The sequence below is a fragment of the Loxodonta africana genome, chromosome 1 (genome assembly GCF_030014295.1).
Source record: "Loxodonta africana isolate mLoxAfr1 chromosome 1, mLoxAfr1.hap2, whole genome shotgun sequence".
NCBI classification, from domain to species: Eukaryota; Metazoa; Chordata; class Mammalia; order Proboscidea; family Elephantidae; genus Loxodonta; species Loxodonta africana.
Window position 1 is genome coordinate 173,488,150 of NC_087342.1, and position 16,182 is coordinate 173,504,331.

At 53.9% G+C, this 16,182-nt stretch overlaps 1 protein-coding gene across 5 annotated transcripts; it reads right to left on the reverse strand.

Moving 5' to 3' along the window:
* Window positions 1-124: 124 nt before the first annotated feature.
* On the reverse strand, window positions 125-12,050 carry MICAL1 (microtubule associated monooxygenase, calponin and LIM domain containing 1). 5 transcript variants are annotated; one of them, XM_064289605.1, is made up of 25 exons: window positions 11,982-12,050; window positions 10,205-10,517; window positions 9,922-10,129; window positions 9,545-9,649; window positions 9,088-9,192; window positions 8,605-8,760; window positions 7,877-7,977; window positions 6,688-6,945; window positions 6,051-6,166; window positions 5,740-5,866; window positions 5,512-5,593; window positions 4,810-4,948; window positions 4,146-4,336; window positions 3,873-3,961; window positions 3,693-3,734; window positions 3,369-3,452; window positions 3,094-3,250; window positions 2,716-2,792; window positions 2,184-2,460; window positions 1,927-2,042; window positions 1,520-1,633; window positions 1,310-1,403; window positions 995-1,094; window positions 830-903; window positions 125-457 (listed from the first exon to the last, which is right to left on the reverse strand). In XM_064289605.1, the coding sequence occupies exons 2-25, from the start codon at window positions 10,460-10,462 to the stop codon at window positions 309-311; spliced, it is 3,219 nt and encodes a 1,072-aa protein (XP_064145675.1). In that variant the 5' UTR covers window positions 10,463-10,517; window positions 11,982-12,050; the 3' UTR covers window positions 125-308. The 5 variants fall into 5 exon arrangements, with proteins under 5 accessions (XP_064145675.1, XP_064145657.1, XP_064145664.1 ...); XM_064289587.1 differs by having other exon boundaries at window positions 3,636-3,734; XM_064289594.1 differs by having other exon boundaries at window positions 3,636-3,734; window positions 10,205-10,514; window positions 11,982-12,048.
* Window positions 12,051-16,182: the final 4,132 nt, after the last annotated feature.

The window sequence follows — 16,182 nt, forward strand, 5'->3', positions numbered from 1 at the left end:
TCTTCCTTGTAGGGGCAGTGATGGGCCAAGGGTCAGTGTGACTGTCACAAAGTAGACTGGAAGGCTCCTACACATCTGCCCTCTCTGCACACCCCCTAACCCCCAACTTCAGGCAGCGTGAGCCTTGTTTGTGGCAGAAACGTTTTTACCATAAACAATAACGCCCTCTCTCAGGCAGTCTAGATAAGTAGGGCTGGCACTGTCCTTGGGCGAGGTTGTGAGGTCAGGCACTGGTCCTGAGAACACAGTTGGGAAATGCACTATGGGCATTTTTCTTACAGGGCAGGAGTCAGACAGCCCCCAGATCTCTAACCCTGGGCCCCCACCCCGAAGGCCAGCTCACTGAGCCTGCGCTCTTCCTGGAAGCAGATGAGAGCATCTCGCTGGTGCACCACATCCAGCAGCTTCTTTAGGATCCGGTCCTCAGCCTGCCGATCAGCAGCTGTCTTTAGGGTTTCTGAAGGGAGGAGGTAAAGCTTAGAAAACAACAGGACAGGGAGGTAAAAGAGACGCAACCTAATCCTGGTCTTTGTGACTTCTAGATCCTGGGCTTTATTTCCTAATCCGTAAAATTGGGAGGTTTTTTGACACCAGTGGTTTCTAGCATCATTTAGAAGCAGTTTCTTTTTGAAGGAAATGCGAGAAAACCCAATGGCGCAACTCTGTTTGAAGAAGGGAGAGGTGAGGGCCTTGGACCTCCATCCTCTGATTACCCCCTTGAGTTGTTTCAGAGGCACAGGGATCTTGGTACAGTTGGTCTGTATCTGAGATCCCAAGGCTTATGCAACACCAGTCCCATGATGTCTGCCCCTCCTTATGTCCCACCTACCTTCCCGGTTCATGTAGCCTCGTAGTTCCTGGTCCAGCTGCCACTGTTCGTCCTCCAATTTCAGCTCCTGCACCCTGCGGAGGTTAGGAATAGATGAGGCATGGTTGTCCAGGAGCTAGCTGGGGCCTGGTTCACATGCCACTGTCACCACTTCCCACCCCTTACGTGATCATGAGTTCAGCTTCCTCAGCCACCAGACCGTTTTTCTTCTCAACAAGCTTTAACAGCTGTTCTAGCCACAGTGCCTTTTGCCTTTCTGGGGAAACTGATAAGGAAGAAGAGGAGAGGTGGTCAGGAGTTATCCAGCCAAGGGCTTAGGAGATACAGAGCCTAGAGAAAGAGGGATGTTATGGGTATAAGGAGTGTCCAGGAGCTGTGCGCTCTGAGCCAGACCCTGATGGTTGAAAGAATTGCTCAGGGTGGAACACCGGCCTGGTAAGCAGAGGGGTAGCCTAGCTTGTCCTCCCCGTCATCACTCACTGCTGGGGCTCCTCAAGGCCAGCTCCAGCTTCATGCCCTCAGCCTCCAGCTCCATCAGAGAAACCTCGATCTCATTTTGTCGCCGTTGGATGGCCTGAGAAGTACAAGATAGGAAGCCCACAGATCTTCAGTTACTCAAGAATGGGGCTTTCGAGGAGCCCTGATCTCGAGTCTCAGAACTTTCACCCCATCACAACTCCTGGGCCTCACCTGGGCCTTGCAGAATCTCTTCATCTGCTCTTCCTTGCCACGGCGCATCAGAGTCCGGCGCCATGTTGGATACTTGTCCATGGTACCTGAGTTCTTGGCAAAGGTCAGCAGGGCCTGTGGCAGGGTCAGACCAGTCAGGGGTAAGGCTGGATTCCTGGTGGATAGGGCCTGGGGAAGCTCCATTTGGGAGGGGCAGAAAAAAACTAGACTGGAAGTGGGGTAAGTTCTGGTAGATAAAATGGAGGCTTAGAGACATGAAAGAGGCAGACTGGGTGAAGAAGACATTCTAAGAGAAGGGCGTAACGGAGAGAGTGTGGTGTAGGCTCCTCCTATGTGGCAGGGACAGAAGTGTTTAGTAGACATGTTGCCTTGGGTAGAGCAGGTGGCCAAGGTTCCTCTGACTTAACCTGCTCCATGTCTTCATCCAAAGCAATATCTTCCTGTTCCTCTTCTTCCTCTTCACTGGAGGGGGGACTCTCTCCTTCCTCCTCCTTCAAGGCCACAAGAGCTGAGCTAGGGAGCCCTGAGCAGAGGAGAGATTGACATGGCCTGGGATTCCCATGTCCTCCACAGGATTCTCCTTGCAGTAGTCCCAGGACCACCCACACCTATGCCACCCCTGACCCTGGGTCAGTACATCTGTGGGCAGAGGCACAGCAGTTACCTTGAGGTCCCTGGGCGGGCATTCCCCAGCCCACAAAGCTGCCCTCCAGGGCCTGGCGGGCCAAGGTAGCGCAGCTGCGGGGGGGCTTAGGAGGGGGCTCCATTTCCGGGTCAGGGGTAAGGTTAAGGGAGGATAACCGCCGGCGTTCTGGGCTAGAGAGGCGAATCAGCTGACGGGCAGGCCGGCTGGGACTTGGTGCAGGATTGGTACCTTCCTGGGGGACTGGGGGCATCGAGGGGGCCGATGGCAGACTGTCACTGCCTGGTGTGGGCAGCTCCTGGAAAAGCCACATGGTCAGGTCACTGACCCACCCACTGTAGGGCTGAGGCCACCCCTTTGGAGCAAAATTGGGTTGTGGCATTTATTCATTCACTAAGCATTTACTGAACAGCGTCAGCCAGTATTCTAGATGCTTGAAATACACTGATATACAAAACAGACAAAAATATCTCATGGAGTTTACGAAGTCAGCTGAGCTGGAGAGACCCCCTTCCTGTTTCCCACCCAACACATACATATTCACAGGTTTTACCCGACTCTCAGAGCCTGTGTCCCTGTTATCATCTTTGTGGCCTGGTTGGGGCAGGTGCTGGAGGCAGTAGAAGTGTCCTGGGAAAGGTGGGGAGAGCAAGGAGGAGGGAGGCATCAGATGGGGGCAACCCAGTGATAAGTTATCAGACAAAGTGGCATTTGGGGGTGGGGAAGGGAGACACAGGACTCTGGATTTGCAGGGGGATTTCTGCCAGCCTCCTGGTTCCCTAGAACCCCTCATTTGGAACCTTGGAGGTGAGAGAAAAGACCCTGAGCTCAGCAAAAAAGTCCACCTTGAACCTGTTTCTGCATCATGCCCGAAACCCCAATTCCCCTCAACCCTCCAGCTCCTTGCCCAGGCAGGGCCAGGCCCACTCACCATCTCCTGGGTGCTGCCCATAGCTCCCTGGCCACAACGTGGCCTCACAGACATGGCAGTGGAAGCAGCTCCGGTGGAAGAAACAGCCGTCGACACAGAGGCGTTCCAGGATATAGAGGCGTTCCCCACAGAGTGCACACAGGTCCCCGGCACCAACCTGCATCGCCCCACGACACAGGATCAGCTGGAGCGAGGGCCAGCGGAAAGTTCACCCCAGAAACACCCCTGCCCTGCCCTCCCTGAGCCTCTGCGTACAGAAAGGGTCCTGTTCTCACCTCCTGGTTTTGGGGTGGGGGTGTCAGGGGTACACTGGGCTCTGGGACAGGTGGATCCTCAGTACTTGGAATCTCAGCCTCTACCTAAGGCGGGGTAAATGTTCAGGCCAGGAGGGAGAGGGGCAGGAAGAGCTGGGGAATGGGTATGCACAGATGAAAGGGCAGGAAGGGGAGGGGAGTGAGGCTAGGAAGGGGGACAGGCTGGGGGGTTACAGGCCACAGGGTGGGGAGCAAGACATGGGGGGACTGACATATGGCAGACAATACCTGATGAAGGGAGACAACACATGGGACAGGGACCATCCAGCCCCTGCTTGCATTTACCACCAAGCGAGGTTTCTTGCCACCAGCATTCTCCCCATTTTCCTGCAAGAAGTCCTACACCCTGAGCATGGGGCTCTGAGCCCCTAGCTTCCCTTCCTGCATTCTGAATGTTCTCCCTACCATCACCCAGGGATCTCCCACTGGGCACTCCTGCTAGCGGGAACTCTGCTGCCTCTCTACCTGGGCCCGGGTCCGCTGCAGGGTCCTCTGCAGTTTGCCAAGGAATAAGACAGCACTGGAGGTCCCTGGAGATCCTTGGCTGACGGGGCCTGCATGGGGAGTTGGGGTGTCAGGGGAAGTGGTGGGCCAACACTATATCCCTAAAGCAGACAGCCACACTCCAGCCAAGAATGATACCTCGCCCAGGCTGGCCCTCAGAGGGCTCTCAACCCTCTCACACACCCCCCACCTCCCCACCCCAGCACTGTCCCACACGCCTACCCCCCAGGTCACCTGGGCTGTGGGGCTTGTCCTTGAAGGCACTGTGGAAGTGGCTAAGGTAGGCAATAAGGCCCAGCGGATCACTTCCCGCCACCACTGCCTGTGCAGACAACACTGGTGTGATGCCCAGCTCCTGCTCTGCCACCTTCAGCGCCCGCGAAGTTGCTTCCAAAGCCCCCACCCCCTGCAGCTCTGAGGGTTCCCTGTGAGGTATGGGGGAGAGAAATCAACGGGAGACAAGGCCTGACCCCACTGGAGGGAAGAGGGGTGGGGAGATGAGGACGCCAGAAGGAGAGGGATGGGACAGGGGGTGGGGGACCCAAAGGGAGGAGAGGGTGTGAGGTTCTCTTTTTTTCCTCTCTGCCACCTCCTGTCCACTGATAGCTGCTCTAACCTTTGGGGCACTCTACCACTTACAAAGCTGTCCCCTATCTTAGTGCACTTGATTCTCACGAGACTCAGACGGTAGGGCAGGCAGGAATTCTATCTCTAGGGAGATGAAGTGTGGGCATAGGATTATTAGTAAACGGTGGAGCCCAGACTCAACCAGGCAGGCTACCTCCCATGCAGTAATCTCGCTACATTCCTCACTGCCTGAAGGAGATGGAGGGCCAGGGGCATGAAAGAGAGATACGGTCTGACAAGGGCCCCCACCACTGCCTGGTCCCCAACTCACAGCAGGCCAGGGCACAGCCGATACACCAGAGCACACAGAGCTAGCCCGTCAGCCCAGGAGGAGGACAGGTCAGTGACACGGACACCTGGGTACCCAGTGGTTTGCTCCTGGCACCAGCGTAGCAATGCCTCCTGGGTGCCTGCCAACCATGAGAGAGAAGGCTATGCTGTGCCCAAGGCCCATGCCCCAGCCTTGGCACACAGGGAGCCAGTGTTGGGGGTGCGGATCTCTGTGGGAGGTGGAGTCAGGGACCCCATCCCTACCAGGGCACCAGCCTGAGGTTCACTCTCAGCTGCACCTCCTCCACCCCAATTTTCTCATTTAAAATAATCCCTTGTTGGAATAAAATAGGAGAAGGAATAAAGTGAAATCACAATTAACCACATAGAGGTCAGCAGGCTGTGAACAGAGAGGGCCAGGGAGGCCCAGAGGCTCAAAAGAGTTTGCATGATGGAACGGGTCAGGCAACACCACACGGCGAGAGTCAGCACTGTTAGGGTTGAAAGGGCTGTTAAAATATCGATGTGCTTCCATGCGGATGGGCAAACAGCTGCTGCTGAGTGCTCCGCTGCCCCTCCACTCCTCCAGGACACCCCCAACTTCCCCACCACCCAACAACGAAGCATCCTCCAGCATATAGCTCCTGTCCTGAGGCTGCCGGTAAATATTTTGACCACCCCCTTTGGAGTAGGGTCTGCTCACCAGTGGCCAGCTTTCCTGTGTCTGTCTTGTCACTCTTCTTCTGCACAGGCTCCTTGGCTAGCACATCATACAGGTCTTGTACCTAAGGCAGCCCCTTTAGTTTTCAAGTCAGGCTTACCACACCCCCCACCTCAGCCCATGAAGGAAGGGCCAGCCTGGGGTAGGACTGATGGAGAGGGGCAGTGACTGGGCTGAGTTAGGAAGTCTAGGGGTGGGAGGGGTTCTGACCTGGTTGGGAGTCACAGCCCGGAGGTTCAGGTTGGGGTAGCGGGTGGCTGGGTCCAGCCCATACTGGGCCATGTTGCGGTGCATGTTTTCCGGGGATGTCTGTGACAGGAGCTGGTACAGGCTCTCGCTGGGGATGGGGAGTGAGGGCCAGGGCACAAATAGGAGGGTGCCCATCAGCACCTGCCCCTCAAGACTGTCAGACCTTCCCTTTATTCTCTTTTGCCCAGGCCATCGTCTATTTACCCACCACCCCTTCCCCCTCTCCCTGACTCTTGTCGCTCATTCAGTCCCCTTGATAACTCAGGCCTCACCGCTCAGCCAGCACCTCTAGGGGCTCAGCACCTTCTGCCCACCGCTTTACCATCCAGGCTGCATCAAAGGCGGCCAGGAAGCCCCGGGCCACTCCAGTGCCCAGGGGCCAGAAGGGCTGCAGGGTCAGAGGGACAGTAAGCAGCTCAGTGAGTGTCCAATAAGAGCACTCCCAAGCTCATATGCCCCCCAAGGCCAGACTAGAGGGGCTCCCCTCACCACACTAGCAGCCTCTCACCTACACCAAGAAGCCCTCAGCTCCTCCCCTCAACAAGCAAACATTTTTTACTACCTCCTCCCATTTAGGAGTTGTCCCTGGGTGAAGGAAACAGTTAACGTGCTCGGCTGCTAACCGAAATGTTGGAGGTTGGAGTCCACCCAGAGGTGCCTTGGAAGACAGGCCTGATGATCTACTTCTGAAAAATCAGCCACTGAAAATCCTACAGAGCACAGTTCTACTCTGACACATGTGTAGTTGCCATAAGTCGGAATGCACTCAGTGACAACTCGTTTGGTTTTATTTTCTCTATTAGGAAGTTTCCACCCCCCACCAGAAAATCCCTGTACCTCCTTACAGGCAGTCCCTGTCTTTCAAAGCCCCACCATTCTCCCCAATCAGAGAACCCTGAACCCCCTCACCTCCACCAGGCAGTCCCCCACCAGTCCCAGCAGCAGGCGGGCACCGTGCTTCTCTTGCACGCGAGCAGAGCTCTCTGCCCGCATCATGCTTGTGAAGTCAAAGGCAGAGACGTCAGGGTGCCCGTGGGCATCCTGGGCAAACTCCAGCTTCCCGAGCTTGCCATGGGTGGCAAAGTCAGCAGCTGCCCGGGCAAAGTGCTGCAGAGCCTCGGGCACCACATTGGCACTTCCCAAGAGCCGATCGGTCTCCGAATAGTCCTACATGGCCAACAGATCAGAACCAGCAGGGTCAAATGGCCAGTCCCATCCCATTGGGTATTCAGGGTGCACATACTGAGGCCCAGAGAAGAGAAAGGGCTTCCCCAGACAACCTTGCAGTTGAAGACTGAGTCAAAGGTAAAATTCAAACGTCCTGCCTCACACTATAGGGTCACTATGAGTCAGAGTAGACTTAAGGCAACAGGTTGCTTCTGACGGCCCCAGCCCGTTCCACCTCAGCCTGCTACTGAGGGCCCCAGGACCTGCCCTGCCACACAGGCCTAATATCATTCCTGTCACACACTTGCTTTGGAAAAGACACTGAACTTCTCAAGCCTCCGTTACCTCATACTTTAAAGAAAACATGCCTATCTCTCAAGGGACTCATGAGAATTAAAGGGGAAAATTCATATAAAGCTCTCGATATAGTACCTGGCACATAGTAGGCACTCAATTAGTTAATTCATTAAGCAAATACTTATTGAGTGTTTACTACATACCAGGCACCATTCAAAGCACTGAGAATTGACAAGAAGAAAAAGGGACAAAGAGACAAAAGCCCCTGCCCTCAGGGAGCTTACATTTGTAGTATAAACCAAAAGCCCACTGGTGGGGAGTCTGATGAAGCCTAGTCCTCTAAGCTGTCCAACCCATTGCTGTTGAGTCAATTCCGACTCACATCAACCCTGTAGGACAGAGTAGAACTGCCCCACAGGGTTTCCAAGGAGCAGCTGGTGGATTTGGACTGCTGATGTTTTGGTGCTGGTGTAAGGTATTTAGCTCAGATTATGATCCCGGTGGCCATGTAAATCCCAGGGGAGGAAAGTTGGGGCAGAGGCAGGAGAAGGTGGGGCCACTCCACACCCCATCTTAGCCTCTTCCTCCCAGGGCCCAACACCCCAGCCCCTCCCTGTCTTGGCATGGGCCACACCTGGCGTAGCACCCCCAGTCGCAGTAGGCACTGCTTCTTGGCTGTCATCACAAAGTAGTGGGTGTCGTCCTTGTAGTACACAATGTTCTCCAGATCAATGCCTGGGGGACAGGGAAGGGAGCAGGAGATGTGTGTGCGTCACCTCTCCAAATACCCACCATGGCTGACCTGTGAGTTGGGACAGCAGCTCAGACTGCAGTGAGTGTCTCACAGACACAGGACCATCTGTCTCAGGCCCAGGAGGGCTGAGGGCTAGCGGCGAAAATGGAAACAGGGCTAGGCTAGCAGCTGGGAGACCTGTACCACACAGTCACATGCTGTGGATGACAGCCTGGCCTCACAAGCGGGGATGTGCACTTCCCTGGGGGCGTGGCAGTAGGCCGCCAGAGTAACATAGGGCGTCTTCTTGAAGTGCCACTTTCGTTTCGTGTTTATATTTTGTATTAAAGCACCTATAGAGGAGCACGAAGCAATGAAGCACAAAGGAACTCCAGAAGTTAAGCTGAGCCTTGATCTTGTGGTATATGCATTTGGTGAGAAATTTCCAACACATGTCATGCAGGGTAGCCCAGTGGGTTGTGCCTGCTGAATCCCTGGGACACAGGCTCTTTCCCCTTTGCTGCCAAGCCACAAAGACGAAAAAGTGTGAGATTGTTGGACTGAGGACAGCTCAGGGAAGGAAGAGGAGGGAGCCAGCCCACAGCCAGGCAAGGGGAAGAGGCCCCCACCTGTGGCCTTGAGCAGGCTCTGGAAGAAGCTCTGGTTGTAGATCCTGGCCACGCCACTGATCTCAGGCACCTGTGTCTCCTCCACGGTGCGCCCATTCACAAAGTTGGCCGTGATGCCAATGGCCAGTTTGCCTCGCATTTCTCGAACTGTGAAGCCTGGGGGTGGGTAGTGGCAGGATAACGGGTATAAAAACCAAAAACCAAACTCACTGCTGTTGACTTGATTCTGAGTTATGGTGACCACGCAGAACTGCTCCACAGGGATTTCTTGGCTGTAATCTTTGTAGAAACAGGTGGCCAGGCCTTTCTCCTGTGGAGCCACTGTGTGATTTCAAACCTCCAATTTTTAGGTTACTAGTGGAGCATGGCTGGGTTTTTTTAGTGGAGCATAAACCATTTGCACCATTCAAGAACCCTCAAGAGGGGTATAATAGCCTAGAAAACCCACGATGCTGGCTTCATTGAGGGACAGGAGTCACTCACCTTCAGGGACGAATTTACCTCCAGCAGCCGAGATAAGGACATCAAATTCATAGTTGGCCAGTTGGGCTGGGGGGCTGGGCTGGAGTTGGGCACGCCAGCCACTCCCTGGGGCAGAAGGTATGAGAGGCACAAAGGTGTGGATGTCGGAAGGGGCCCCTGCGCTACCAGGGCAAGCCAGCAAAATAGTTAAAATAAACGTGTTTAATTAAAATAAATGGCTTAGAAAGCAATAATACATTGTCTATCAAATTATACCTTCACAACAGCCATGGAAAGTAGGGATGGAAGAAAATGCTATTCCCATTTTATAGATGCTCAAACTGAGGCTCAGAGTGGTTCACCCAAGACCACACTAATAGAAAGGAAAACTCGGCTGGCTCCCAATCCCAGCCTATTTTTTCGTCAGACTAAAATCTCCTTGGTGGATAGGGGTTTCTGGGAGCAGAGGTATACTTACCCTTTTTGGGAGGGGGCTGGAGGCCACTGAAAGTGACACCCCAGTGAATTTCCACCCCCAGCAGTAATGCCACCTTCAGCAGTACCAGCTGAAGCTGCCGGATGCCTGGAAGGGAGGAGGGAATTAGGAACAGGGAGCCTGGCTGCACGGTGTCCCGGAGCACCAGTGTGTGCCTGGTCAGAGCTAGATAAGGTTTTAGAGATCACTCAGCCCAACTGTCTATTTTACAAATGAGGAACCTAAGTCCTGAAGATCACTTGGCTGAAGTGGCTCTTATCTACTCTGTTTTTACCTGGCCCAGCAGGTCCCACCCTGGCCTGCCTCTAGGCCCAGGTTCACCCACCCCCACTCCCTCCAGGTCACCATGTGGTGCTCACTGATGTGGTCCAAGGTGCCAGTGCAGAAGCGCCCATAGAACTTCTTGGCACCGAGTGCTCGCAAGTCGTGGATGGTGAAGGGCCAGAGGTGGAGCACGTTGTGACGAGAGAACTTGGTGCGCTTTTCTACCAGCACCACGTGGGCCCCTAGCAGTGCCAGCTCCACTGCAGTTCGTAGCCCGCAAGGTCCAGCGCCCACCACTAGGCACTGTGAACACACAGGGCAGTGTGGGCCTGGCATCCTTCCTTCCTCCTCTGACTCCCCCCACTCTCCAGGACCCACCTTGGTGCTGGTGCAGGCCCGGCCCTGCTGGTACACAGGCTGGCCTGCTCGTTTGTCCAACTTGGCCCACAGGGACTTGGCACTCCAGTAGTTGAGCTGAGCCTTGATCTTGTGATACTGGGTCAGCCCCCTGCCAGCCTCCACCCCCAGGGCCTCACATAGCCCCTGGAAGCTGCTCAGCACATCCTGGCACAGCTGGGCCTGCAGGAAGCTCTCAAAGTGAGCATGCGCTGGGTTGGTGGAAGTGGGCAATGCCATGGAGGCCCCCAAGAGCTCCTGTGGATGGGAGCAGCTGGGCAGAGGGGAGTAGCTGCTGGAGAGAAGGAGGGAGAGAAGGGGGCTGGAGAAAGGAGGAAGGGAAAAGGAACTGGTGGAGAAGAGAGTAGCTGGGGGGAGGGGGGAGCTTGGCTTTATCCCTGATTAGCTATGCTCCTCCCTTCTGGGGCCCCTCCACAGCCAGGATCTGCTCCAAAGACAGCTGCTATCCTACGCATTCCAAATGCGCCAAATTTGGAAAGAAAAAACCACGAGTCCTGGGTATAGGGGGCACCGGGAAAGCCAGAGGATCCTCCAGTTCAGCCTTCCGGTGGGATCTCCAAACACACTGCGCTCCCTAGGGCCCAGAGGGCAGGAGTTCTTAGCTGGCCTTCGGGAGGCAGAGGCCCGTGGAAACAGCATTTGGAGGAATTTCTCAGGGGAGGGCAGGCTGCCCGGGAGGAAGGCTTCCTTTGCTCAGGCAGATCTAATACCTCCACCCCTAGCTGCTGGGCACCCATACTGCCCCATCTCACTCCAGGCCTCCCAGCTCCGGGCGCCCTTCGATGGCGTCAGTGCCACGCTGCGTGTGGGCTCTGACTCCTGCTCCCCTCCTGAGCGAGGGGGAAGCAGGCTCTAACTGTGTAGGCTTCACTTCCAACCTCTAAAGCTACCTCACAAGCTGAAGGATGTTGCGACTGACTGGGTGACTGAGGCCTGAGTGTATTTCTGACTCCCTGTGGTCAAGGCACTTCCCCAGAAAACTTGCCGCTGCTCCTGAGAGCCTCGAGGGCGGGCGAGGGGCGACATCCGCCAAGTCCCCATCCCAGCCTCCTCCCACCCCATCGACGCCCCGCCCCGTCCTCTTCCCAGCTCCGGAACGCTCTCCCAGGAGTCTCTCCAAGACAAGGCCACTCTTTGTCCCCCCACCCCACGCTCCAGCTCCCACGCAACTTGAGGAGTGTCGGAGAGGGGTTGCTCATGGGGGATGGAGGGAAATTAGCAACTGGGGCAGGTCCTGGAGCCGACACAGCTCCAGCCCCGCCGCCCCAGGGACCCCAGCCGGAACCCAGCGGGCAGCGCCACGGCAGAAGGGGTCTAAAGTCACCCGCTGCGAGTCACCTGGTCGAGGGCCGGCTAGACGTCAGGAAGGACAAAGATCTCCCTTGGGGGTGGGGTTGTGGAAGGAGGAAGACCTCGGCGAAGAGGAGAGAGGGGCGACCCAGCCTGGTACCACCAAAACAAAGGATGTGCGAGGCGCGGGAGGCGGCTCCGGGCCGAGCGGTCCGGGAGGATGGAGAGAAAGCTGGACCACTGGAGGCTGGGCGGGGTCCCACACTCCGGACAGGAAAGTCCGAAGCCGGGCTGCGCGGGGCGCGGAAGTAAGGGAGGCGCGCTGGACCGGCCAGGCGCGGTTCCGGAGCCGGCGGGCCGCATTTCCCTGGCAGGGCTCGTGCCCCGTGCTCCTAGCCCTGGCCCCAGCGAGCAGAGGGCGCACAGCCGGCGCCGCTGGACGACCTACCTGGTTAAGCCGGAGCCGGGAGGGCAGCTTCCTGCTGGTCAGTGCCGTGGGGGGCGGGGCGGGGGCGGGAGCGGGGGCGGGGACCGAGGGAGGGGAGACGGAGGCAGCGGGGAGGGCGAGCTGGGGGATAGCGGGCAGCTGGACCGGTGCGCCCCGCCGGGGAGACTGGCGGGTTTGGACTTCGGAAGCCGGGCGCGCAGCCCGCAGAGGCTTTAAGAGCGCGTCATTAGCATCTCATTAGCCGGCGGGCCCGGCTCGGGACAGCCCCGGGCCCGCCCACGCCCGCAGGGCGGTGTCCGAGGGCGTGGCGCTGCTGGCACCGGTACGGCTTTGGGGCTGAAGACCCGGGTCGAGCCTGGCGGGTCTGAGGAGCCCGAGGGCCGGGGGCCCCCAGTGCCCTGCCTCACACCCGCGGCCTCGGGCTCCTTCCCGGCGCCTGCGCGACTAGCCCTTCCCAGCAGGCGAGGCTAGGACCCCGACCCTGGTGCAGTACCAACTCCGCGGGCGCCTTTTAGTGCTGGGCAGGAAGCTTGGAGGAGCCGACGAGTCCGAGGGTGGCGCCGGAACGTCTGTGCTCTCCTCAGTTCTCTAACCCGGGTATCCACGGCCCGGATGCCCTGCTGTGGATCCAAGCTTGGAATCCGTCTCCTTTGCCACAGAGCTTCCTCCAGACACGGGCAAGTGAGGGATGAGGGAGTCTTGCGGGGAAAGGGAAAAAGAGAGTTTAAAAGAGGGGCTAGATCCCCAACGTTCAAGAACGCCTTAGAATGAGAACCCAAAGACCTGTCAGCACTGAAAAGGACTTTAGGGACCTTTGGGGTCAACTTCCTCATATTCCCGATAAAGAAACAGCACTGAAAGTTAGAGGACTCGCCCAAGATCATTCAACTAGTTAATATTAATAAAACATCAATTTGCGTTTATTTGGCATCTGCTATGAGTATTTTTTTTTATGAGTATTAATCTCGATGCTCACAATAGTCTTGTTTTACCCAGAAGAAAACTGAGGGTCACAGAGATTCTCTGATCTGTACAAGTTACACAGCATGTGCCAGAACTGGCATTGGGGCTCAGGCCTATCTAGGTTCCACCACACCTGTGTTGACCCAATGTGACAAGTAAAAGCCTGGCATTATAAGAAGCCGTTTCTTGTTTAGAGGAAGTGGCACTGTTACACTAGAAACATTAACAAAACCAAGGAATAAATGGGAGGGTTGCTCTCCTTGAGAACCAGGGTCGGAAGAGAGCTGGGTGCCCTATGGCTCTCCTGTTCTACTTCTCACTTTGCATTTTGCCTGGAAACCCTCTGAGGCCTGCACACGCACTGCTTCCAGCTTGAGCTGAGAAGCAGGCAGGGGGAGGGAGGCAAGGGGAAATGCCTGCTCTCTGCCAGGAGAAGAGCAAATTTAGCCAGGTCACACTCAGGAAACTAGGGCAGCTTCCTAGTTGGGCCCATCTTAGCTCTTGGGTGTGACTCTGTATTTGGCCTGAAGTGAATTTGCTGAATATCACACACCCATATTTAAATACATAGTATAAGAAGGTTCTAAAGTCCGCTGTATATGAGTTACCAGCCTTTAAAACCAACCCATTTCCATTTCATGAGCAGATAACAAGCTGCTTCTGTGCTTTCAGAGGCCTAATAAGGGTCTGGCCCTTGACTCAGTGACTTGTGGTTGCAGCCAAACAGGACAATGTGGCTCTCTGAACGACAAATGGTAAAACTGAGTTCAAAAAAGATCAGATTGCCTCCATGAACATCTGCCTCCTTTGCCGCGAGGCCAGAAAAACCGGATGGTGCCCAGCTACTAATACTGAACATTTTGATCAAAGAGTCTATAGAAGAAGCCTGACCAAAAGGGAGAAAATGTAGAACAGAGGAGCAAATTATGGAATCCAGACTTTATGGACCCATGGAAGTTATTGCCCTGATAGTATTTAAACCTTAAGCCAAAAATATACTGTGAAGTCATCTTAAAACCACACAGTAGTTTAGCTTAAATATAAAAAAGTCTGCCTTGAGAATTATGCTCTTTTAAGAACTATATGGGATCAAATTGATAACAGCATCTTGAAAGATTAGATACAAACCGTAGGGAGCAATGGGTTTATGTTAATGAAGGAGGAACAACTCAGAAAAGGAGGGTGAGAATGGTTGCACAACTTGAATGTAATCAATGTCACTAATGTAGAAACTTTTGAATTGGTATGTGTTTTGCTGTGTATATTCTCAACAACAAAGTAAAATTTAAGGGAGAAAAAAGATTACAGAACAAGAATGATTTCATCGGTACAAAGAAACTGCTGACTTGGAGTTTCACTTTTTGCTAATTAAGATATACACGGGAGCATAAGGCAGTGGGGAATTCAGTGGTCTTTAACCCAGCTCTGGTCAGATCCAGCTTTGTTTCACATTAGCCACCTGTGACCTTAGAAAAGTCACTGACTACCACTCTTGCAGTCTTCTGATTTCTAGTTGGAAGCAGTTTAAATACTCAACCTCCTCAGTCCAGTTTGTTTCTAAAATCCTATTATTCAATGTTGGTGGCTCCAACAAATGTACAGACTGGAAGACACAAACCGAGTTCTGCTGACAGAACTCTTTAAAAAATGACCTCTATTAAAGCTAAAAGAATAAATTTATTATTTATCTGCAGACATTTCTCTCCTTCATTAGAATCTTCTTTAAGTCACGATCCACGTAATATGTGTATACCCGTTGCCGTCGAGTCGATTCCAACTCATAGCGACCCTGTATAGAGCTAAAATACTGGCACTGTCACATTGGACAGTTCCTACTGGATCAAAGAAGTGGCTGATACGTGAAAAGTATACTTTAAAAGGCTCACAGTCTAATGCTTTTGCAAATAATCATGCCAGCAATGGCTTCTGTTTATAAACTTGAGTCATTAGAACAGGCTCCCCTTTCCTCTAACACTTGCTGTGTTCTGTCTTCTTGCAATGCCATCCTTACCTTCCAACCTCTCCTCTTCTGGGCCTGGAGCCAGAAACTAGGTCCCTAGCACTCCAGGCGACATGTCTAAGCCAACCTGTAATACTGTCTTGCACTTTCGGGTGAGTGGGTTCAAACAACAAATTGATGGTCCTAGGCCAGGAGCTGTGGATGCAGTGTGACCAGACAGACAGGGTACCTGATGTGAAAATAATTGCAAACTGAGCCCAAAGTGTACAGGGTGCTATAAAAGAATATGACAGGGTAGGTTGATGGAAATCAGGGGTCACAAAGGGCCTCCCTGAGGAAGTGACACTTAAGCTGAATTCTGACAGATCATAGATGAGTAATTAGTCAAGAGGATAGGGGTGGAAACCTTTCGAGGCTGAGAAACCTCCAAAGAGCTGGGTGTGTTTAGGGAACAGCAAGGAAGCTGATATAATGAAGTAAGCACAAGAGGAGCCTAAGAGGAAGCTGGACCAGAGATTTTATTCTAAGTGAAGTGGGAAATGGCACTTAAAGATTTTAAGCAGTGACATGATCATATTTGCGTTAATAAAAACGTAAACTTGTTCATTTCGAAAGATGCTCTGCTTGATGCTAAGGACAGACAGTGGTGAACACATAGAATACTGCTTCCAATGGAGAAAGGTGGTGGGGTGAGGGCTGGAAAGGATCGGTCAGGCCTTGGCAGGAGTCCAGGAGAAAGCCCATGTCGTTGCAGTGGCGATGGGAGAAGCGGAAGGATTCAAAATTATCTTGAGGTCAAACTGGCATGACAGTAAATGGACTGGGGGTATGTGTGGGGTGGGGGGATGAGGAGGGTCCTCTTAAGAATGACTCCCCAGCTTTTTCTTTTGGCTGATTAGGGTGGGTGAGTCACAAATTTGGGTCCCTCATTCTTTCCCACTGTCTATCTGTATACTAGGAGCCCTGGTGGTGCAGTGGTTAAGTGCTCAGCTGCTAACCAAAAGGTTGGTAGTTCAGACTCACCAGCCACTTACTGGGAGAAAGATGTGGCAGTCTCTTTCTGTAAACATTACAGCCTTGAAAACCCTCTGGGGGCAGTTCTACTGTCCTGTAGGGTCACTATGAGTTCAAATTGACTCAGTGGCAATGGGTTTGGTTTTGGCTTTTATCCGTATGGTGCTTTTTATTTTTATTAAAGTGGAATGATTTCACAAACTCCAAGATAACACAAGGAATTCTACTGAGAGGCTGTAAAGGTTAAAAATACAAATAGGTTCA